The 23255-nt window shown below is 44.3% G+C and overlaps 1 protein-coding gene across 1 annotated transcript in view; it reads left to right on the top strand.

The window, feature by feature from the left end:
• MERTK (MER proto-oncogene, tyrosine kinase) overlaps positions 1-23255 on the top strand; it is a gene marked incomplete at its 5' end in the record, with an annotated part of 114602 nt that overhangs the window by 57986 nt on the left and 33361 nt on the right. Inside the window, 3 exons of the mRNA XM_081101525.1 lie at positions 8631-8717; positions 11187-11302; positions 16707-16890. Of these exons, the coding sequence (XP_080957651.1) occupies positions 8631-8717; positions 11187-11302; positions 16707-16890 (387 nt within the window). The remainder of the gene's footprint in view (positions 1-8630; positions 8718-11186; positions 11303-16706; positions 16891-23255) is intronic.

Genomic DNA, 23255 nt, shown 5'->3' on the forward strand with positions numbered 1-23255 from the left:
TTGTAATGTTGGACAAGAATGACATAAAACGTTATCCTTACTTATCCCTGTTTTTTATTTTGAGCACCTTTGGTGTGGCACCTGAGTCCTCCCAGTAGTTCAGGCCTTTCTGACCTGAGATGCCTTTGGAGGTTACATGCTGATGTAAAGCCGGGTGTTTGCAGGGAGACGCAGTTCCGTCTTTTTTTTTTTTTAATTATTTATTGTTGGAAGTATTACATATGTCTCCTTTTTTCCCACAGTTCTGTCTTGAAATTAACCCCCAAGTAAACCTTTCTGATCTGAGCGAATTCTGCGACCTACGGAGGTGCTTGAAGAGCCCTGATTGTGGAGGCTGCTCTGAGCAAGCACATTTATGAACAGGAAGGTCACACACCTTGTCCCTTTGATACCAATCTGTTCTCTAGTGATATAAGCGCTGTCTTTAAGAGACAAGGGCAAAGAAGGCCTTTGTCTACAGGACGTTATTCTGCGTCAACAAGCCAATCTCAAAGGATTCTACTCTGTAGGATTCCATTTATGTAGCAGCCTCAGAATGACCCAGTTGTAGTGATGGCAGACTGACGCGCGCTCTTGCCGGGGTTAGTTGGGGGAGGGTGTTTCTAAAAGGAGTAGCAGGAATGAGCTTCTTTTTGGTAATGGAACAGTTCTGTCTCTGTACACAACCTGTGATAAAATTGCATAGAGCCATATTCTCCTCCCTCCCCAAACAAAACGAAAACGGGCGGCATCAGAATCAGGTCTGTGTTTTAGTTAATGTTATTGCACCAAGTCAGTTTCCTGGTTTGGGTCAGAGTCCCTTGATTATGTAAGATCTTATCAGCAGGGGAAGCTGAGTGAAGGGTGGACCGGAACTCTGTACTATTTCTGTAATTTCTTATGAATTGAAAATTATTTCAGAACAAAGGGTTTGTGTGGGGTTTTTTTGGTCTTTTTTTAAAGAACCACTTTGTCAGGGGCACAATTCAATCCTCCGCTCCCCCAAATAGCAGGACTGTAAAAAGCATGTGATGCATGGTATTTAACCATGGGATATATTGATTATAGACTAGAGCAGTGGTCGGCAAACTGCGGCTCAAGAGCCACATGCGGCTCTTTGGCCCTTGAGTGTGGCTCTTCCACAAAATACCGACTTCTGCGCATGGGCCATGAAGTTTCAGTCGCACTGTATGTGCACGCCCGCACATGGTATTTTGTGGAAGAGCCACATTCAAGGGGCCAAAGAGCCGCATGTGGCTGGCAAGCCGCAGTTTGCCGACCACTGGACTAGAGGTTCAGTTCCCCAGCTGTGACATAGAGACTAATGCCACTTCACTGCCATGTGTCCCTAGGCAAGCTACTCCACTGCTTTATATAAAGTAGGGGTAATATGTGTCTACTTCGTGGCCCATTTATGAGGATCCACTGAAATAATGAACGAAAAGTCCTTGGTACAGCAGCAGCCTACAGGAAGGACTCAAATGTGACCCATTATACATTTTTACATGCAGTAGTTCCTAACTCACTGTCAATTGTGAGCTACCTTCCTAAGAAGAGTGGTGGACTTATGCTGATCCTTCTGTTTTTAAATACTCGGTTTATATTTAAATCTACATTTAGAAAACAGCTAAGCTAGTTTTTGTTTCAGGTAGTTGGATATACAGTTAATATTCATTGTAATAACAACAGTAATGTTACTAAACTCAAGGGGTTTGCCCAAACTTGGGGTACTGTTATAGGGACCTCTCACCAACACCAGAGAGGTGTTACCAGCTAAGACAGCCCCGAGTCAGTGGGAGAGGGCTGTTCCTGTTGTGTCTTAAATCAGCGAATGAGATACAAGACGCCTTAATAAACCAATTAATTAGGAGTTGTTTATTACGTGCAGCCCAGAGGGAGGTGTCTCTTCCAAATCTCTGAGCCCCACATACAGGAAGTTTCCCGTATTTATACCTTTTGAGCTTCTTTGTCTGCAGGTATTGTAAAGAACTCTGCGTGAGTTGTTGTTACAGACAGTTGTAACCTTGAATACATAATGAGTTGGAACTTGGCATAAGAATATGGGAATTATTATCAGTGTTAGTCTATATTAGTCTATTATATTAGATGGCTAGCTTGCAAGGTCAGACAGTTAAGTTTATCTTTTTCTATTTGAACAAAGTAATTTTACAGAATAAGAGACTGTCTAAAGCGACAGAGTTTACAGTGACAGAGTTTACAGGACTAGGGATTATCTAACAATAGCAGAGAATTCAAACAGCAGTTTTATTCAAGATGGAGGTTACTATACTTCGATCCTTGCCTTCTCACATAAATGAATTTATACGAGAGTCCTTGAACGCGTAGTGAAAAGCAAATTTATAAAGCAACTAAAGCATGCACCTTTATTGAAAAAGCAAGCAAGCAAACCTGGCTGATGAAGCACAGATGGCTCTCAGCTCATCTGAAGAGCAGGTTGGTGGGGGTCCCAGGCATTATATACCCTCCTGTCTATAGGTCTCAGAATTCCTCTGCTGACTCTTGTGGTGCAGATTAATTCTCAAGATCCCTTTACTTTGTTGTGGCCTTCCCAGAACTCATGAGAAGCACCTGGCAACTTTCCCTTGCCAAGCCTTGAGACTGCTGGCTTCTCGCAGCGGTTCTCAACCTGTGGGTCGCGACCCCTTTGGCGGTCGAACGACCCTTTCACAGGGGTCGCCTAAGACCATCCTGCATATCAGATATTTACATTATGATTCATCACAGTAGCAACATTACAGTTATGAAGTAGCAACGAAAATAATTTTATGGTTGGGTCACAACATGAGGAACTATATTTAAAGGGCCAGAAGGTTGAGAACCACTGGCTTAGGGAGTAAAACTGCCCTTTTTTCCTTTCCCCTTTCCCCCTCCCTTTCTGCATTCTCTCATTAGGGAGGTTTTTAACCATTGCTCTCAGGTCCTTGGCTGGGGAGATAATGGCTGGTTAACCTACAAGCTGGCCGCAAATTGCCCCGCACTGTTTGGCTTCCTTCTAACTTTCCTGTTTCAGTTTGCCTATTCCCCCTGCCCTGGAATCCTGTAACAGTACTACTCGAGGTAGTTGTATTTACTTGCAGCAAGTAAAGACAAGGACTTCATTTCCAAAGCTTCTCTCCCCAAGGGAGGCTGAGCCATTGCTTAGATGCACTATTCGGTCAATTGCGTGTTGATTTCTTCTTTGTAGTTTGGCTACATTTATCAAGTTGTTCCCCCCTTACTCCCCCAAGCTCATCCTGTTTACAGCTGGTCTGCAAAATTACTGAGCTACATTTTAACATTTAGCCAGAACAACATTTAGTAATAACATTTATAACTGCCCCGACCTTGAGGTCCTTGTCCTATCTAACAGTAACATAACTAGAATTTATATAAACCAGTTCATTCTTCTCACAGTGCTCTCTGCAAAGATTTACTTGGACCCTTATAGCAAGGCGTGATAGTCATTTTTAATACCATTTCACAGATCAGAAAAAAATTGGAATGAGTTAGGGACCTACATGCTTAAGTAGGTTCTAGTCTTTATATGGCGGCTGGCACGATCCTGATAAAACACGTGAGGTCATGTCTTCTGCTCAGAGCTCCAGTTTCCCACCCACTGAGGGGACAAAGCAAAGGCCTGTCCCACCTGTTTTTCTGCTAGACCCTTCCCTCACCTCCAGTAAAAACTTGGCCCTTTCCCTCACCTCAGCTTTCCTCAGAGGGCATTTCTCAAGGAGCCAGGCTGATCCACGTACGGAAAATCACACCGCACTTCTCCACTCACCTCTGGCCCTCTGATCCTCTTCTATTCTTGCAGAATCCTAATCACCTTCTGAGAGCTCACTTACTTAGAAGGTTATTATTTCTCGCCCTTTCCCTCCACGAGAACGTGAGATCCGTAAGGACAAGGGCCTTTGTTTTATTTGTGGACGCACCCACCGTGCCTGGGACAATGTCTGGTACACAGTAAGTGAATGAGTTCAGGGCAGACAGTGAGTTCAGAGTGAGCGAGCGTAAGCTCCTTCATTGATGCAGCATATATTGTATTTTTTTCCCCCCTCTTTGGGTAGAAAGATAGACACCAGGGAAGAGATGAGAGGATAGGATTGCTTCCTCCAGAACTCAAAGAATTGACCTAACTATGCTTAGAAGTTGCTTCCTCAGCAGTTCTGTCCTTCCCTCCAGGGAACATCCTGTTACTGAAAGTTCCTTAAAATATCTTTCAGACTTTGTATCAGAGGTTGTTACTATTGTTTCTTAACCAGCAGAGAACCTGGCAAGAGGGGCATGAGCCACCGTGGAGTTGGGTCAGACGTAATGGAGTAAAGGGAGCCCAGGGGCAGAGGACAGGGCTCGGGGCTGGGGCACTGGGGAGCGTGGGTGGTGGGCGGAGACTGGGAGCTGGATCATGTTTTCCCTGGAAAGCCACAAGGGTTTGGGTATAAAACGTGCAGGGCTATTCCAGTCTGGTGGCTACTGTGCGTCCGGACAGAGGACAGGGCCGTGTCTCCTGCGCACGCCCGTTGCTGAGAAATGAGTCTCTGGTTGGGCATCTCAGGCCCAAAGAAATGTAACTGAATACAGAAAGCAAAGAAGGCTGTGTCTGGCCTGCAGTGCCCACCGAGTTCTGGAGAAAGCTCACTGGTTGGGACCAGCTTCCACGCTCGCTGCTGGCATCTGCTGAGCGTCTGTTGAGAGCTGCTGTCACCCGAGATTTGGCTCCTTCTGGGCGGTTCTGACGGGGGTGGTGCCTGGTGCCAGGGATGTTGCTACAGATGTTTTTCCTGACTTTGTGTTCACTCTGTAAGGAAACGCAGAGGGAGATGGACTTCCCGCTTAACCTGGAGTCATGCCCCAGGATAAGCAGTTTCACTTCCTGCGTGGATAAACCCTGCAGGCCTGAAGGACGGTTGGGGAACATCTCGGTGAAACCCACCACCCTCCTGATTTACGGGAGGGCCAGCTCTTCCCCCATGTGACTTGTGTTTTGTACTCAAGTGTTTACCAAGAGTCTTGGCAACAGCCTTGGTTTCAGCCTGCAGATATCTGTTCAAACACATACACACACACACACACACACACACGCCACCTCCTGTGTCTTCTGATTGAGCCAAAGCTGATTGACTTAAGTATAAGTCAAGTTTTGAAAGTTCACGGAGCCTGGGGATATATGGGCATCTTATTTGAGAGCTTACGACCTGGAAGGTTAAAGTGATACGTCAGCACGAAATCCAGTGCCACAGGCCGACTGAAATAGTGATTGCAGCCCCGGCCCCAGGCAGTGGCTTGGAGGGGCCAGTGTCTTCATCCTCATCCAGGACGTCTTTCCTAAAATCCAAGCCGGACAAAGTGCCCAAAGTCCAGATGCTGTGACAGCTCTTCTGTCTCACCTCCTGCTTCCCGTCATTCATTGCTCCCTTGTTTTACAAAGGAAGGCCCCCTCCGACTTATCTCGAGTCATTGTGAGGGCCTCGGTTCTAGGCTTTGGTGTAAGATCACTGTAAAATGCGTCTGAAAAATGAGAACCCACGAGCTCTACCTCTTGATATGGACTGAATTTGAAATTAAAATGGAAAACTTGTAACAAGAATACCCAAGCACATATTCCGGTAGCTAATAGAGCTAACGACCTCCCACAGCGTACAGCCCCTGGAAAATTACATCAGACATGAAAGGAGTTTTCCTTTAGAATGTCAGGCCGTTATTTAGGGCAGCTGAAATTCCATCCTTTGCAGCCATTTAAATTAGGACCGTCTAAGACGCAAACCTCAAAATGTGTGAGAGGCTACATGTATTTTTCAAAATTCTTTGGGGGAGAATCAAGCAGAAGATACAAAGACCCCAGAGGCAGGGCCGCCACAGGTGCCCTTGTATCGCTGTAGCTGCCGCATTTCAAGGAAACACTTCCCTCCAGGGCAATAAATATTTCCTAAACCACCACACAAGCCATTGGTGGTTTCATCCCTCACATGAGAGGAGGTGGCCAGCTGGGAAAAGAGCCTGGTTTCTACGGGAACTGTAGTTTCTTGGCACCTGGAATTGTCGGGAGAATCTAGCCCAGCCATCCATGGAGGAGTTCCCTCCAGTCGGATGGAAATACTACTCATCTTGGAAAGGTAAAGCCCTGAGATGTCTGTTGGATTCTGACATAACGTCTTAGAGAGGAAGCGGTCACCACCGGGAGGTAGGACGGAGGCCCCTCGGTCCCTGGTCCCCGAGGGGCCGTGTCTGGTCAGCAGATCTCGGTCAGCAGGACAGATTCCCATCTGGACGGCGAAGAGCAGAACCAGCAGGGATTTCTCAGCACATGGATCCACTCAGGAGTAGCCCCAGCACAAAAGGGATCGGATTTCCATTTCTTCCTAGATCTGCTGCCAGACAGGGCCTCTGCCTCTTGGCCGAGCCTCTCTTGGTTCATGCCTGGCAGCGTGGTCCTTTTTGGTTTTTCAAACATTTCACTTCTTTGTTCGTGACAAGCTTTGAATTTTATAGTTGTCAGATGGAACGGTCCCTACACAAGTAGATAGCTAGAAGAAAGCAAAATAAACTGTTCAGGCAGGAGGCAAATGGTGGTGTATTTTCAGGAATTCTGTTTATTGGACTGTCTTCCTCCGGTTCGTGGTGTGGACTCTGAGCCAGAGACAGACATAGAGAAGTTTCCAGATTAAAGTAGAGGGCATATATGGCTGTGATTTTCTTTAAAAATAACCTTTTTCCTCTTTAGAATAGTTTTAGATTTGCAGAAAAATTGTGGAAGGACAGTTAGGGAATTGTACAGAGAATTCCCACCCCCACTCTCGGCTCCTACTGACATCTTCCCTCAGTGGAACGTTTGTTACAATGAATGAGCCAATACTGACGCCCTGTTACCAACTAAAGCCCGAACTTAGTTCACATTTACTTTGTTTTTTACTTAACCCCTTTGCTGTTCCAGGATTTCACCCGGGATTTAGTTTCCATGTCTCCCTAGGCTCCTCTTGGCTGTGATGGCTCCTCTTGGCTGTGACGGTTTCTCTAGCTGTTTTTGTTTTTTAATGGCTTTGACAGTTATTTTTAAATGTATTTTTATTGAATTTATTGGGGTGACATTGGTTAATAAAAGTACATAGGTTTCAGATGTACAGTTCTATACTACAGCATTTGTATATTGGATTGTATATTCACCGCCCCAATAAGTCTCCTACTGTCACCATTTACCCCCTTTACCCTCTATACCTCCTCTCGCGCCCCTTCCCCCTGGTAATCGCCATTCTCTTGTCTGTGTCTGTGAGGGTTGTTTTTTGTTTTGCTTTGCTTTAATTCCTTGACCTTTTCCACCCAGCCCTCCAGCCCTCCTCCCTTCTCACTGCTTTCAGAATGACCTTGACGGTTTTGAGGAGGACGAGCAGGTTTTTTTGTAGAGTGTCCCACCGTTGGGCCTGGCTGAAGTTTTCTGTCCTGAGTAGACTTGGGTTGTCGGTTCTGGGGAGGAAGACTACAGAGGGGAAGTGCCATTTGCAGCACATCATATCGAGGATGCATTCTGTCAGCGTGACGTACTGCTGGTGTTGACCTTGATCATCTGGGTGAGCCAGTGTTTGCCGGTGTCTCCACGCTAAAGCTTTCCTTTTATTTTTCTTTCCACACTGTCCTCTTTGGAAGGAAGTCGCCGTGCGCAGCCCGCGCTTACTAGTAAATAGGGTGAGTGATGATCCCTCCTGAGGGCAGAGGACCCACGTTCATTACTGGGGAGGTTTGTTTGGTCTCCCCCTTTTATTTAATTATTTATTATATCCGTATAGACGCATGGACATTTGTTTTATACTTTGCGTTACAATCCAATGGCACTTCACTTGTTTTCTTGCTCCAATTGTTCCAGTTGTGGCTTTTGGGAGTGCTTTCAGTTGCTCCCATGTCTCTGCGGCACTCCCATCTGTGTGTGTGTGTGCATGTGCTGTGTGTGTGTGTTATATTTTGTCCCAGGCTCATCTGACATGTTCCTTGCCCCACTTGAGAATCAGCCATTTTTCCAGGGAGCCCATGTTCCTTTATTGGAAAATGAAATTAGACTAAGGTTGCCTCCCTTTCTTCCTACTTGAAATTAACAAATCAGAGGTCTTCACACCTCGGAAATGGTAAAATTCTTTTTTATTGAGCACTGTTATCTTTGTGTAGTAACAGTGCCTCGCGGTGGTATAATAATTCCTTATGAGTTGACCGATTTTTACTAAGGACTTGTTACAGCAGATTGTCTGAAATTTTTTAAACTGGTGTTTACACTGCTGTTTCTGGAATTGTGAGGTGTCCATGGTGTCCTGGGTGGCGACGCCACAGGGGACTGTCTGGGGAACCTCAGAAACCACTTTGCTTAATATTGGGACCAGCGAGTCCCTCCTCCTCGTAGAAAGCTAAATGTTGAAAGCGTATGGCTTTGTTACCTAATGTCTCCCCATCAGGGAAAATGAAAGGATCTGAATGGAGGAGCTGCCTTTCAGGCCCCTTGTTGCTCATGGTACCCAGGGCTTAATCCCAGGTGTGTTTTTATTTCCCCCAAAAAACACCAGAACATTTTAAAAATTAACTTTGCATTTAAGACGCAAAGCAGTGAACCTAGAAGTAACAGCATGCCCGGACCCCCGTAGGGCTGGTCTCACGCTCTCCTTCCCCTTCAGGTCTGACCGAGACGGCGTTCTTCAGCTGTGAAGCCCACAATGACAAGGGCCTGGCCGTGTCCAAGGGCATTCAGGTCAACATCAAAGGTGAGAAGCAGGGCCAGTCGCTGGGAGGACATCGGAGCCCGGGCTTCCCCACTGACTGCCTTTGTGATCTTGGACAAGTCACCCGACCTCTCTGGCTGGTGTTCCCCTCTCTAAAATGGGGATCATTATACAACCTACCTGGTCTGGAGGCTTAAATGAGATCACACCAGCCAGAGTGCTCACAACAGTGCCTGGCACGTAAGTTTGCTAAACATTTGCCAGTTTAGCTCTGTGGGGTCTGGGAAGAAAATAGGCTGAAATGTTCACCATGACCACCTTGCCCATCTCCACTTCCCTCTTCCAGCCTGAACTAGTCCCCGTTAGCCCTGAAGAGAGCCTGGGTGGGGGCAGCTGCGGTCCTTGGTCCAGGAATGGGCTCCGTCCCTCCCGGGGCAGCTGGGGTGAAGCAGTCCTCCAGCTGCTGCCCCGAGGCGGGCGAAGAGCAGGCCAGGGTCACTCTCCCGGCCCAGCCTCCTGTCTTTCTCTCCTCACCTCCCGTCCCTTTGCTTCCGCTAAGCGGGGACATGAGGTAATGGAAGGCCCCAGCTGGCGGAGACATTCCAGTCCAATCCACTGCCTCGTCCTCCTTTTTCTGTGCATCAAAGGCATTTAAATCTGAAACCGAAAACGGGAGGAAAACCTAAAACGTAGTAACAAAAACGTACAAACTGTCTGTTTATCCCTCTTCGAATCACCTTCCTCACCCGCTCTCACGGAAACTCGGGCAGGTTTGGGGTTTCGGTGTTTGTTCTTAATGAGGGGCCTTTTCAGAGAGTTCGCCCCAGGAAAACCTGAGCGCAGCCTGTGTGGGCGCCGAGGGATGGGCAACTTCCTTCCTCCGGCCTGAAGACCATTATTACCATTTTGCAAAGGACGTGTGGGCAATTTCAAAGATTCACGCGTGGGCATGCATTTATAAAGTCATTGTCATCAGTATAAACATCTTAAAAATTAAAAATCCATAAAAGGTGAAGTACTTCTTTAGATTTTGCTTCATACAGACTCTCGGCTAAGATTAAAGATAAATAAATCCTGTCTCCAAAACTTAGGCTTTTGGCTCTTATTTATTTAGAAATTTATGTGAAACCAAGCCTCCCTTCTTCCAGTCTGTTGTTAACTGTAGCATCCGAGGCCTAATTCTGATGTGGAAAGGCCGGCATTTTAGGGCAGTTCTACAGCCGCTCTATTTAGGGGAGTCAAACAGAATGCTTCTCTTTCCCCCTTCTCAGCACGCTGCGTGTCTGCTGGTAAAACTGGAACTCCTGACGTGGCACCCCGTGTGTGCCTAACGTGGCCCAGCCCTCCTGCCCATCCTGTCCTCGCTTCCCCACCTCCACGCCCCCCCACACCTCGCCCGTCTGTGTCACCTCATTTAGTCCTCATCACCGCCCCCTGGAGCAGGGCTGTTACTGTCCCTTTAACAGAAAAGAGAACCTGGGGCCACATCGCAGGCCAAGTGGCAATCAGATGCCCGGCCCCTGCCCGTGCTCACGCTGGGCTGCTCGCTGCCTCCTCAACCAGCTGCCCGTGTCCTGTTGAGTGACAGGAGCTCTGGGGTCAGGCAGACCCGAGTTCAAGTTTCCGTTCCCCTGCTCGTGGCCTCTGGCTGGTTTTAACTTCTGTGATCCTCAGTTTCCTCATCTGTAATGGGGACAGTAAGACAACCCCTCCGATAGGGTTCTAATAAGGAAATGAGGTGGAGGCCATAACGGGGGGCACATCGTAAGCACACAGCATCGCCAGTCACCATGTTTTATTATGTGTGATTATTACTGTTAAGAGTTAAATTTAGCACAAGAAAATTAAGACCCCTCCCCCAAACTTCAGATTCTTTTTAGATTCTGATTGAAACACCTGTCCACATCTTTCATGTCGCTGAGGACATTGCACGCTCATTATGGCCCCCCCCCCCCCACACACACACACACAGAGCACCGGCAATAGTTCTTTTGCTTGAACTGACTCTCACCTTCCTTGGCCTGGAAATTTTTACCCCTGTACACACATGTGCACCTCATACTCTGTGGTACCCCTCTCTTCTCCACACTGGGCCCTCTTAGCTTCTGCTCACATAGGTCTCCCCAACTCAGGCAAGAACCCCGCTAGGACAGGGCTGTGTCTCTTCTTCCCCATTTATTGCCCAGCAAGGTGCCTGCACACAGTAGGACCGTGGGCAGTAAAGGAGCTGGGCCTCTGTACATCCTTTCCCAGCTGAAAGCATTCCCTTCTTCAGTGAGCAGGAAAGCAGGCTGGGGCCCCCTTCCATGGCCAGGCAGAGCACCCCGTCCCAGGAAGGCCTGTCTGCAGGCTCACACAGTCAGCCTCAGGCATAGGGTGGCTCCTCTTTGAAACTTGTTTTTAATTTTTCTAATCGTACGAAATGGGAACTGGCGTGGTATTGATGTGTCTGTTTGGTCGCTTGGCCTCCCGTGGTCTCTAATTGCGTCTGTGTGTGTCTTTTTCATGTAGTCCTTCCCTCCCCACCAGCTGAAGTCAGCATCCACAACAGGAGCTCACACGGTGTCCTGGTCTCCTGGGTCCCGGGCTTTGATGGCTACTCGCCGTTCAGCATCTGCAACATTCAGGTAAACAAACCTGCAGGAGTCAGAGGGAAGTGCCCGTTTGGTGCCCTGTGGGTCTCCCTCACTTTTTCTCCCTCCAGCACCTCTGTTGAGAGTCCTGTCCTCCTCCCGGCTCACTGTGCACCTGCCCGCCCCAGAGCCTGCCTCCTTCCTGTGCAAGGCCGGGGCCAGCCAGAGGGATCTGTGAGGCCAGGGAGAATTAATTTTTAAGGTTCAAAAATGCATCCCTAAGGTAGGACTGGCTTGTGACCAGGAGTTCAGGAAGCCAGGTACTGGTCATCCTGGCTCCTCCTGGGCTGGTTGCCAGGAATGTAGCACCTTAGCCCGTGGTCCCCAGGGGAGACCTGGGCCTTACAGGGCCTTGCCAGTCTTCACCCATTTTAACCACCACCTCAACTGGTGTAAAATAGAGGTTAGCCATCCTGCAGTGGTTCCATGCCAAGATGTAAACTCTGCTCTGCTAGTTTTATAAACATGGAAAGTAACCCAGCTGTTTGTTTCCCAAGTGCCCCGGCCCAGGGCCTTTGCCAACTCCCCACTGCACCCCACACCAGCACTGCAGGCTCAGCCCCGAGCGAGCGGCAGCGCCGAGGTCAAGCCTGGGAAGCTGAAGCCACAAGCACTGCTCAGACCCTTTGTCTGAGACACTGCGTGTGGGAACAGGCAGTGAGCACATGTGGATTGTCTGCTGAAAACGGGCATGTGTTCTGCCTGGTATTTTATCACACAGTAGGGTCACGAATTGTTCTTAGTCTCATACATGTCTGGTCTTATTAGTGAAAATCATGTCAACCTGACGGGCCATTTACACCCACTCACTGTAAGGAAGTGACTTTTAAAGAATTTTGTGTTGACAACCCGATATGGGTGTTGTTGTTGTTGTTTTTTTAAGTATATTTTAATTGATTTCAGAGAGGAAGGGAGAGGGGGAGAGAAAGATAGAAACATCAGTGATGAGAAAGAATCATTAATCGGCTGCCTCCTGCATGCCCCACATTGGAGGTCAAGCCCGCAACTAGGGCATATGCCCCGACCGGGAATCGAACTGTGAGCTCCTGGTTCATAGGTTGATGCTCAACCACTGAGCCACGCCAGTCGGGCAACAACCAGATATTTTAATACCAAATGGAATTAGTCTCCCTGCTCTTGTTGCCTCCCACTGCTACCTAACTGCTGCTCCTGCTTTGAAGAGTGAAAACATGCGCTCTTCAAATATTTAAAATAGCCTGCCCCTCTCCCCGCCACCCCCAGCCTTGCTAAGTTCTTGCCCAGCTTTGTAAACCTCCCAAGTACTGGTAAGTGTTGGGTCCTTGTGTCTACAAAATCCTCACCAGAGCTATTTTTTAACAGCTTTTTCTGGAGATATATTTCACATACCATAATATTCACCCATTTGAAGTGTACAATTCAGTGGTTTTTCCTCGAAGAGTTGTGAAACCATCACCACTGTGTGATCGTGTCTGTATTCACAAGAGATACTGGGCTGTAGTTTTCTTGTATTAGCGTCTTCTGGTTTCGGTATCACGATGATACCCGGGCTTGTAGAATGAGTTGGGAGCTGTTCCTCCTTTTCTATTTCTTGGAAGAGTTTGTGAAGGATCGCTGTTCATTCTTTAAATATTTGGTAGAAATCACCAGATAAGACATCTTGTCCTGAGCTTTTTTTTGTGTAGGAAGTTTTTTGATTACTTATTCAATCTTTTTACTTGGTATGGATCTGTTCAGATTTTCTATTTCTTCTTGAGTCACTTTTGGTAGTTTGTGTGTTTCTAGGAATTTGTCCATTTCCTTTGGGCTATCTAATTTGTTGGTATACATTTGTTCATAATACTCAAATTCTAATCTTTTTCTCTTCATTGAGGCTAGTAGCGGTTGCCTCTTTTTCATGCCAGCTTTTTAATAATTGGAGTCTTCCCTCTTTTTTTTTCTTGGTCAGTCTAGCTGAAGATTTGTCAATTTTATTATCTTAGCGGAGTACCAACTTTTGTCTTTGTGAGTTTTTGTGTTCTCTACTTCGCTCATTTCTGCCTTAATCTTAGCTTTCTTTCTTCTATTTGCTTAGTTTTCTCTTTTTGTTGTTGTTCTTGTTTCTTAAAGTGGAAGGTTAGGCAATTGATTTTAAATTTCTTCCTTTTTATTGTGGGCATATATACTATTCATTTCCCTCTAAGTCCTGCGTTAACTGCATCCCCTGAGGTTTGGTATTTTTTAGTGTTCTTTAGTTCCTCTCATGTTTTTCGTCATTTGCCTTGTAGTTTCTTCTTTTCCTGCTGGTTATTTAGGAATGTGTTGTTTAACCTGTACATGGTTGTGAATTTTTCAAATGTTCTCTCTTCGTTGATTTCTAATGTTATTCCCTTGTGTTTGGAGGATACACTGGTATGGTTTCCATCCTTTTAAATTTATCAAGGCTTGTTATGGCCAAGCATAACTTCTGCTCTGGGTGGAATGTACTCCATGTGCCCTTGGGGGAGGTGTATTTGGCTGGGTCTGGGTGGGCTGTTCTGCATCTGTCAGGTTGAGTTAGTGTACGGTTTTGTTCAGTTCTTCTGTTTCCTTGTTGATTGTTTGCTTGGTGGTTCTATCAATTATGGAAAGTGGGGAGTTGAGGTCTCAACTGTTATTTTTGAATTGTCTAGTTCTCCCTTCATTTCTCTCAGTTTTTGCTTCATGTATTTCAGGGTTCTATTTTGGGGAACTACTACAGCCTGTTTGCTATTCTAGGGCCATGACTGTCCCTATATAGGGACATATCTGAGGCGTGGACAGCCCTGTAAAAATGTTACCCAATTGCTGAGTTGTTTGCAGAATCCAAGAGGACATGAGGCTCCTTCCACACAAGGACGGCTGCCTTCAGGGGGACTTTGCGGAAGCACGGCCCCGCTTGAGAGAAGGCTCTCAGGGTAGGCATGAAGTAGAGTGGGCTGGCTGGAAAAAACCAGGTCGCCCGGAAGGTGGAAGGTGATGACACACAAACTTCACCTGCTCTTTCTGTCTCTTTCTCTCTCTCTCTACACCTTGGCTTTGGGTGGCCATGACCTGAGTGAACAATCACCCTTTGAGCACCAAGTTGGAGCCTGCCTTGCCTGCCTCAGGTCCTGTGGAACCGGCATTGTTATTCTGCCTCCCTTCACCCATTATCCTTTCCATCTCGGGTAGGGTGACCAGATTTAGCAAATAAGAAGAAAGTAATCTTACAAGTTAAATTACACGAGTCATTTTGTGACATACCTTTACATATAATTATTTGTAGTTGATCTGATACTCAAAAATAACTGGGTTTTTTTACTTTCTCCTGCAGTCCTAACAAGATTAGTCAGGTTGGTTTGAGAAGTTATAACTTACATTCTGCAGATAAACGATATATCCCCATTTCTAAGGGGACCAAGGATAGTTTTGTAGCAGGTTCCCAGTCCATGACAGTTTTAAACTCTGACTCGGTAACAAATGAATGTTCTGGCCAAGATTCAGATTTACGCGGAGGAGCACACACCCTCTCGCTTCCTGTGGTCCTGACATGAATTCCTTTCTTCACCCATTTTTGGGCTGCATACTCCAGGTCTATTTTTAACTGTCCCACGTAGTTCTTGCCATCTCATTCCCTCTTTTCCCCCAGGACCCACCGAGAAAGCCTGTTATAGAAACCCTGTCCTCTTCCAGGAACGGCTCTCAAAGCGCGTCTTGTGCCTGGAAATGCTCCACGCGTTGCTCCCCAAATGGTGGATGGAGAGCCACAGGCTTCCTCCACCTTGGTCTCCAGGGTTGAAGGAGGTGCATACTCTAAAGTGAAGGAACAGAGTGACTTCTGCCAACAGCCAGGACCCAGAGGAGCATGTAGCTCACTGAGTTTCCCCAGGGGGCTCCTCAGGCCAATGGGGCTTCTTGTCGCCCAGTGGAGTCTCAAGTTCTTAGTCAGAAGGGAGGGGAGGCCCCACTAGCTCAGTCTCATTTAGCAGATTCAAAATTCCAACATGTTACTGGGAACGCCCCTTGGCCTACGTTTCGATACCTATATCCTGTAATAACAGCCTCATTATCCACACCCGTGATTGCTAGCCCATTATTATGAGGAATGGATGCAGGGTTTAAGATATTCCCCCCAAATTGCTCTTGGTTACTTCTTTTTTAAATTTAATACCGTTTTGTCTTTTCTGATTTATAAGTACTTCGTGTCATAGAAGTTTTGAAAAATGTGCAGTGAAAAGATACCACTCTCACACATCCTCCCTCACAGACAGGAGGTGTGCTTACTGGACAAAAGGGAAGTTTTTGCTGGGAACCCCTCCTGCCTGTGCTTACAGAGGACGCCTGGAGAGGGATGTGGAGAGACTGGTGGGTTTATGAAGGATGAAGAGAAGGAACTCAGAAAGAGCTGATGTTTTAAAGAGCTTTAGAGAAGTTTGGTGGGTGAGGTGCAAATGACCCTTTCCTATGTCTCCCCACTAAGAAATGTCATAAAATCTGAATTACCTGTGTATGCCTTTGGAACGGATTTATATTGGAGTGTAATGAGAGGGGGGGAATAATGGACAACGTGTTCCGGCTAGTGCGGCTCATTTGGTTGGGCATCGTCGTCCCATGCACCGAAAGGTTGCCAGTTTGGTTCCTGGTCAGGGCACGTGCATGGGTCTCAGGCTGGTTCCCCCGGTAACGGGGTGTGCAGGAGACAACTGATTGATGTTTCACTCTCACATGATGTTTCTCTCCCTTCCTTTCTCTCTAAAAATCAATTTTAAAAATCTTTTTTAAAAATTAAGAACAATGACAACACGAAAACGTTCTTCAAGGAAGAGCAGAGGGTCCTCAGGTTGCACAATGAAAAGAAAAACAGATTAAAATAAGCTCCAGTATCCCACCTTCCAAAGTAGGATTTGGGAAAGGTTTTCTTTAAAAGTCTAGATAGTAAATACAGAATGTCCCCACAAAAATGTATATACACAACGGATACCTCAATTTTGAAAATGAAATGTATTTTAATAAATACCGCCTTTATTATTATTCCGTCTATACATTTTTTGAGACACCCTATATTTTAGGCTTTGCCACCCTATTTCAGTTGACTTTGTTGCATATTCTGTGAAACAGCTGAAAGAAATTGAGACTTGAGGCGGTTCTGAGAGAGGAAGGACTATTTTATAATGTGTTATAATAATTGTAATACAGTGATGATCATTTGCTCTGTCCCCTACCCCAACGAGAACACTTATTTCAGGCCTTTTCCTCGGGTCCTCAATTGTTGCTCCCGCAGCATGAGTAACACTCAGTAATGCGGGTGTGTGGCCTGGAAGGAAGCAGGTACTTCCTTCCGTGGAGAGGACGGGCCACGTGCACAGGATGCCTGAGCGCCCACGTCTGACATTCCCGCCACTTTACTAATGCCGGGTCCACATCTTCACTTTTCATTTAGGTCATGGAAGTGGATCCTCTGAGTAATGGCTCCGTCATGAATTTGAACACCTCTGCTTCTCCACCTCTGTATCAAGTCGAGCAGCTGCGAGCTCTGGCTAACTACAGCATCAGCGTGTCCTGCAGGAATGAGATTGGCTGGTCCGCCCGGAGCCCTTGGATCCTGGCCAGCACGTCCGAAAAAGGTAATTCCTGGTGTTCAGAATATTACTTCTCGTGGCATGTAATTAAGTCCTTCCCAGTGGCCTGATTTAGAGTTTAAATTTTGCTTTTTGGGTCTTTGTCTCTGGAGGAGAATTTTTTGGAGGTGGCCAGTGAAAATGGGAAAGAAACTTATAAACTACATATAAGTAATATTTTCTTTTGCATGAAAAGGTAATAGCAACACACTCTTTATAGCATATACTATTTTTAATTAATATATAATAATATAAAGCGTTACTACTCATAGCATCAAACTCAAGAAAACTAATGAATTTGAAGATGGCTAATGTTCACCAAACCCTATGTGCCAGGAACTATATTAGATGCCTGACGCGAATTATCCATTTAATCCTCATAGGAGCCCTAGGGAATAGATACTGTTACCTCTGTTATCTTACTCGTTACATCTTTAAACTTTAAAGAATTTTTTGTGTGCTTTTGAATTCCGAGTTTTTTCCCCCTTTACTATGAATAGTGAAACCTGCTAAATTCGAGTCACACAATTTTCATTCTTTCCCAGTTAGAGCTCTAGAACGATCACTCAGAACCTCTTATGTGCCCTTAACTCCAGCCTTATACCATCAGCGGTATAGTCTTAATACAGACAGTGCAACGGGTCCAAATCAGAAACTGTTAGGGCTTAATCCTTGCACAAATGAAACTCTAGTGCCAAAATTGTGAAATACCTCCTTTTCTCAAATGAGGAAGAAAACCTTTGAGAACAATATTTATATGCTGTGTTCCACTTTCATTGAGTTCATAATACTTTCTGATTTCTTCTTTGACCCATTAGTTATTTAGGTGTATAACTTAGTTTCCAAATATCTGGGGAGAGGGAGTTTCTGGAGATCTGTGTATTGATTTCTAATTTCATTCTGTTGGAGACAGAGAACATAATTTGTATCACCTGAATCCTTTTAAATTTATTGAGACTTGTTTTATGGTCCATCATATGGTCTGTCTTGATTGTTTGGTGTGCACTTGAAGAGAATGTGTATTCTGTTTTTTATTAGATGGCATATTCTATAAACATCAACTTGCTGAAGTTGGTTGATCATGTTTTTCAAATAGTACCTGTTTCTATCCATTATTTAGAAAGAAGCATTGATAATCTGCAGTTATACTTGTGGATTTATCTCTTGCAATATGCAGTTCTAGCAGGTTAATCTTTATATTCAAAGTATGTTTCCTTTAGGGAGCATAACTTTGGTCTTGCTTTTTAATTCATTCAAATATCTGCATTTAAATTGGGGTATTTAACTCATTAAAATGTAATGTGATTATTCATATTGTCTTGCTTACAGCAAATTTCATTTACATCTTTAAACTTTAGGTTTAAAGGTTGAGTTTAAATCTCACATTTTTATTTTTCTGTCTGTAGCCCTCCTTTTTTTCTTTTGGGTTAATTGAATATTTTTATTCTATTTTCTCTCTTTTGTTTGCTTATTAGCTATAACTCTTGTTTTCTGTTTTGTGTTTGTGGTTGCTTTAGGGTTAATAGTGTACATGTTTAACTTACTACTGTTTACCTTCAAGTGATGCTATACCACTTCATGGGTCATGTTGGAACCTTCAAATAGAATGCTTCCATTTGGTTCTCCGATATTTACACAATTGTTGTTATCTTACTTTTACAAAATATATTATAAACTCATACTACATTGTTATTTTGTTCAAACAATCAGTAATTAGGGTGACTTATATAATTATAAAAATATATAATTATCCATAAAGTAACCATTTCTGATTTTATTCATTTTTTGGTGTAGGTCCACATTTTCATTCAATATCATTTTCCATCTTAAAGGCCTTCATCATTTCTTGTAGTGCATATCTGGTGAGGACTTGAGCTTCTGTATGTCTGAGAAAAATCTTTATTTTTACTTTTTAATATATTTATTTTGCCTTTCTTTCTGATAGTTTTGTTAGATATAGAAGTCTAGGTTCACATATTCTTAGTTTCATTACTTTAAAAATGTTGTGTCACTGTCTTCTTTCTTGAGTTATTTCTGATAAGGAATATACAATCTTTATTTGTTCCTCTGTATGTAATGTATCTGCTTGTATTTTGTCTCCGGTTTTCCCTTTATCGTTGACTTTGAGCAATTTAATTGTGGTGTGCTTTGGTGTAATTTTTTTACTTGTGCTTGGGGTTCATTGAATTTCTTAGATCTATATGTTTATGGTTTGCATCCAATTTGAAAACATTTTAATCATTACTTTTTCAAATAATTTTTTCTATTCCCACCTCTCTTCTAAGAGGACTCAATTACACATGTATTTGATCACTTGAAGTTGCCTCATAACTCATTGATATTCTGTTAGTTTTTCCCCCTGATTTTCCTTTTTTTATTTTGGATAGTTTCTATTGTATTTTCAGGCTTACTGGTCTTTTCTTGTGTGGTATCTAATCTGCCATGAATTTTATTTTGTGTATACTTCATTTCTCACATTATAATTTTGGTATCTTGTTTGTATTTTTCATGTTTCTACTTAACTTTTGGACCATATGGAATGCCGTATGTTATGACTGTTTTAATGTCCTTGCTAATTCTAATATCTGTTATTTCTAGGGCAGTTTTGATTTATTTATATTCCTGCTATGTAGAAGACTGTGCAGTTTCTTTGTGTAGCTGGTAGTCTTTGGTTGCATTCCCAACATTGTGAATTTATTTAACCTTATGGGATGCTAGATATGTCTGTATTCCTATAAGTATTGAACTTTGTTTTGGGACATTGTTAATGTATTGGGAAAAGACCGATCCTCTTGGATCTTTTAAAATTTGTGAGGCGGGACAGGAAAAGTGCTCAATTACTAACCACTATTGAGACAAGACGGTTATGTGTACTCTGCCTAGTGATCCTGGCACCATTAGATTTTCCAGTCCAATAGCTGAGAATAGACAGTATTCCTAGCCCTGAGTGAGGCCCAGGCACTGTTATCTTTAATTCTTCCATGTATTTCTTTTCCTGTCTCCATCCAGAGCATCCTTATGACTCCACGGCCTTCTCTTGGGCATTTGTCTTTCTTGGTTTACTCTCTCATTTTCATGGAGCGCATTGTCCATTAGCTTCAGGGAGAATATGTAAAATATTAAGACTATGGGGCCCTCACCGGTTTGGCTCAGCGGATAGAGCGTTTGCCTGCGGACTGAAAGGTCCCAGGTTCGATTCCGGTCAAGGGCATGTACCTTGGTTGCGGGCACATCCCCAGAGGGAAGTGTGCAGGAGGCAGTTGATCGATGTTTCTCTCTCATCGATGTTTCTAACTCTCTATCCCTCTCCCTTCCTCTCTGTAAAAAATCAATTAAAAAATATATATTAAAATCCCACCCCTTCTAATTCCTAGCTCTTTGTCAAATCACTTTCCGGAGCCTTAGTTGTTGTTTTTTTAAAGAAAAGACTATGAGAACTTGCATGTCTTTATGTCATACTGAATTGATAATTTTTCCTAATATAGAATTTTATGTTGTAAATTATTCTTCCTCAAATTTTGAAAAGTATATCTGCATTGTTTTTTAGGTTCATGAGTTATTATGGAGAATTCTGATACTTGAGTTTTCTATTTGAACTGTTACTTACTTTGATTTTTAAAATAATTTCTCTCTCTGATAGTGGTGCTGTGATGGGCTATGATGTGGAATTTGTCATCATTTGTTTGTCAACCACCATTCAGTGGTTCTTTTGATCTAGAAATGCAAGTGCTTTGGTTTTGAGACTTTTAAAATATATTTTTTTGTTGACTTCAGAGAGGAAGGGAGAGGAATAGAGAGAAATCAGTGATGAGAGAGAATCATTGATTGGCTGCCTCCTGCACGACCTCCACTGGGGATTGAGCCCACAATCCAGGCTTGTGCCCTGACCGGGAATCGAACCGTGACCTCCTGGTTCATAAGTAAAAGCTACACCACTGAGCCTCACTGGCCGGGCTTGAGACTTTTTCTTATACATTTTTTTCTTTGAAAATCTCCTTCTATTTTTCTATTGTATTAGATTGTATAATTAGATAGTTGCATTAGATGGTTGTTGGACCCCTTTGCTTCCTTAATTTTCTTTTCTCAAGTTGACCTTCTTTCTTTAATTTTTAGTCTACAGTTATGGAGGCTTACTTGATTTCTCTTCTAATTCTTTTATTAAACATTTAATTTTTTCTTACATTGCTAATTTCAAGAGCTTTCTATTTCATTGACAATTCTTTTTTTCAGTTCTCAGGTATGAGAGCCTTTACCTCTCTTTGGGCATATTAATTATCAGGTTGTTTGCTGCTGTTGTAGTTTTCTCTAGTCCCCTAGAATGTCTCTATCTCTTTGTGCTCTCTGTCCTGTGTGTTGTTTGCCTGGACATTCATGAAGGAGGCTTCCCTGACCTCTCCTGACCTCCCCCACTGTCCACTCCTTCTAAGAGTAGAGAACCAGCAATTTGATTGGACACTAAGTGTAGGTGGGGTTTATAGACGCCTCTGTCAGGTGATTGGTTGGTGACCTTAAGTGTTTCGGTTAGCATACTCCCAGGTATCAATATTGCTTTTCTTTCCTCTGAGGCTGCTCGCTTTCTCCAGAAAAGAAGTCTCCTGTTTGCTGCCTCATGAATAGAAACATGGCTGCCGATACTCCAGCAGCCAGGTGAGGTGGAGTCTTCCTCATTCAGGGCACAGACTTCCACTTATTTTTCCCCACTTGTCAGTCTGGCCTCTCTTGGTGCCTTCAGTCTGCTGGTGCCCCTAGTCCAGAGGCTTTTCAGTTCATAGAATAAGGTATCCTGTCTTCTGTGGGATTTGGGGGAGTTCCTGCCAGGTGTGTGGGAATAAGTTAGAGGAGAGACAAGGGCTAAGTTCTTCCTAATCAGACTTTCAATCTTCCAGTTTTAATACCTGGGCCCACAACTTCTGAGCCTCTCCAGGTGCTTTTGGGAGAATCAGCTTGCTGAGTACATTACACCTTCTTCGTCTCGTTTCCATCTGTCCAATATATGTTAAGACTTCTCTTCTCCTGTTGACTTCTCTTTACCTTATGAGTTTATACTGTTTTAAATTCCTTCCTTCGGAGGGAGCAGGTATAAAGACAAGTTGAGTGGGCAATGTTTATCCATAAATCCTACAGCAGATTTGAAAGTATGTGACTCCTTTCCTAGGCACAGCTCAGCTGTATGACACGTCCTGTGCTGAAATGCCTTCTAACTGCTCCTGGAATCAGCAGAGGCGAGGAAGGTTACAGTACCCTTTTGTTTTCTTGTCAGATGTATCAGAAATATATTATTTAATCTCCCCTAAGTACTAGTACAGGCAGTTTTGGTCTATATTATTTAATTGTCTTTATACTTTCTCTCTAAATAAAACACTTTTTAAATTTCTAAAATAGATCAGTGATGCATACTTGTTGGCAATTTGATCTTTATCTCCATTAGATTATTTTTTCATATCAATACACATGCTCTACCTAATTTGTTTTTGCTGACCAGATTCCATTGGAAAATGTATCAAAGTTTCTTATATCACAATTAGCATTATATTTATTCCTTTTTGTTTCTATTTTGTTTCAGTGAATATAATACCACCCACAGGAGAATCTTTGTAGATTAAATTTCTGGAAATAAAATACTTGGTCAAAGAACGTATTTTCAGTTTTAATAGATGGAGCCAAGCTCTTCCCTCCCAAAAAAAGAATATAGTAATGACCTTGACCTATTTCCCAAATTACTTTGTACACACACACACACATACAGACACATGCACACACTTTCTATTCCAAAGTGCTTTAACTTTTATTATCCTGTGTCCTTGTGAGAGGTAACAAACATCCTATATAATAAAAGCATAGGTGGCATCACGCCCTCGTGAGATGCCCTCGTGTGACGTCATCACAAGATGGCTGCACGAACAGTGGAGGCGGGGCCCAGTGGCCACTCCGCGCAGTGAGGTCTGGGGGTCCCGTGGCTCTGCACAGCATGGAGGAGGCCGGTCCCAGCGTCTCCGCTGCCTCACACGGAGGAGGCAGGTTCCAGCAGAGGAGGCGGGCCCCGGCAGAGAAGGCAGGTTGCGGCAGGGGAGGGCAGTTGTGGGCAATCAGGCCACCAGGAGAGCGGTTAAGTGGGTGATCAGGCCAGCAGGCAGAAGCGGTTAGGGGAAGTCAGGCCGGCAGGCAGGCGAGTGTTTAGGAGCCAGTGGTCCTGAATTGTGAGAGGGACCTGTAGTCGGACATCCCCCAAGGGGTCCCAGATTGGAGAGGGTGCAGGCCAGGCTGAGAGACACCCCCCCACCATGCACGAATTTTGTGCACTGGGCCTCTAGTTTTGATATAAAGTGGGTGTATGACTTAGCAGAATTTACTATGAAACAGAGAATGAAGAC

The sequence above is a fragment of the Myotis nattereri genome, assembly GCF_964212035.1.
Source record: "Myotis nattereri genome assembly, chromosome: 10".
Classification (NCBI taxonomy): domain Eukaryota; kingdom Metazoa; phylum Chordata; class Mammalia; order Chiroptera; family Vespertilionidae; genus Myotis; species Myotis nattereri.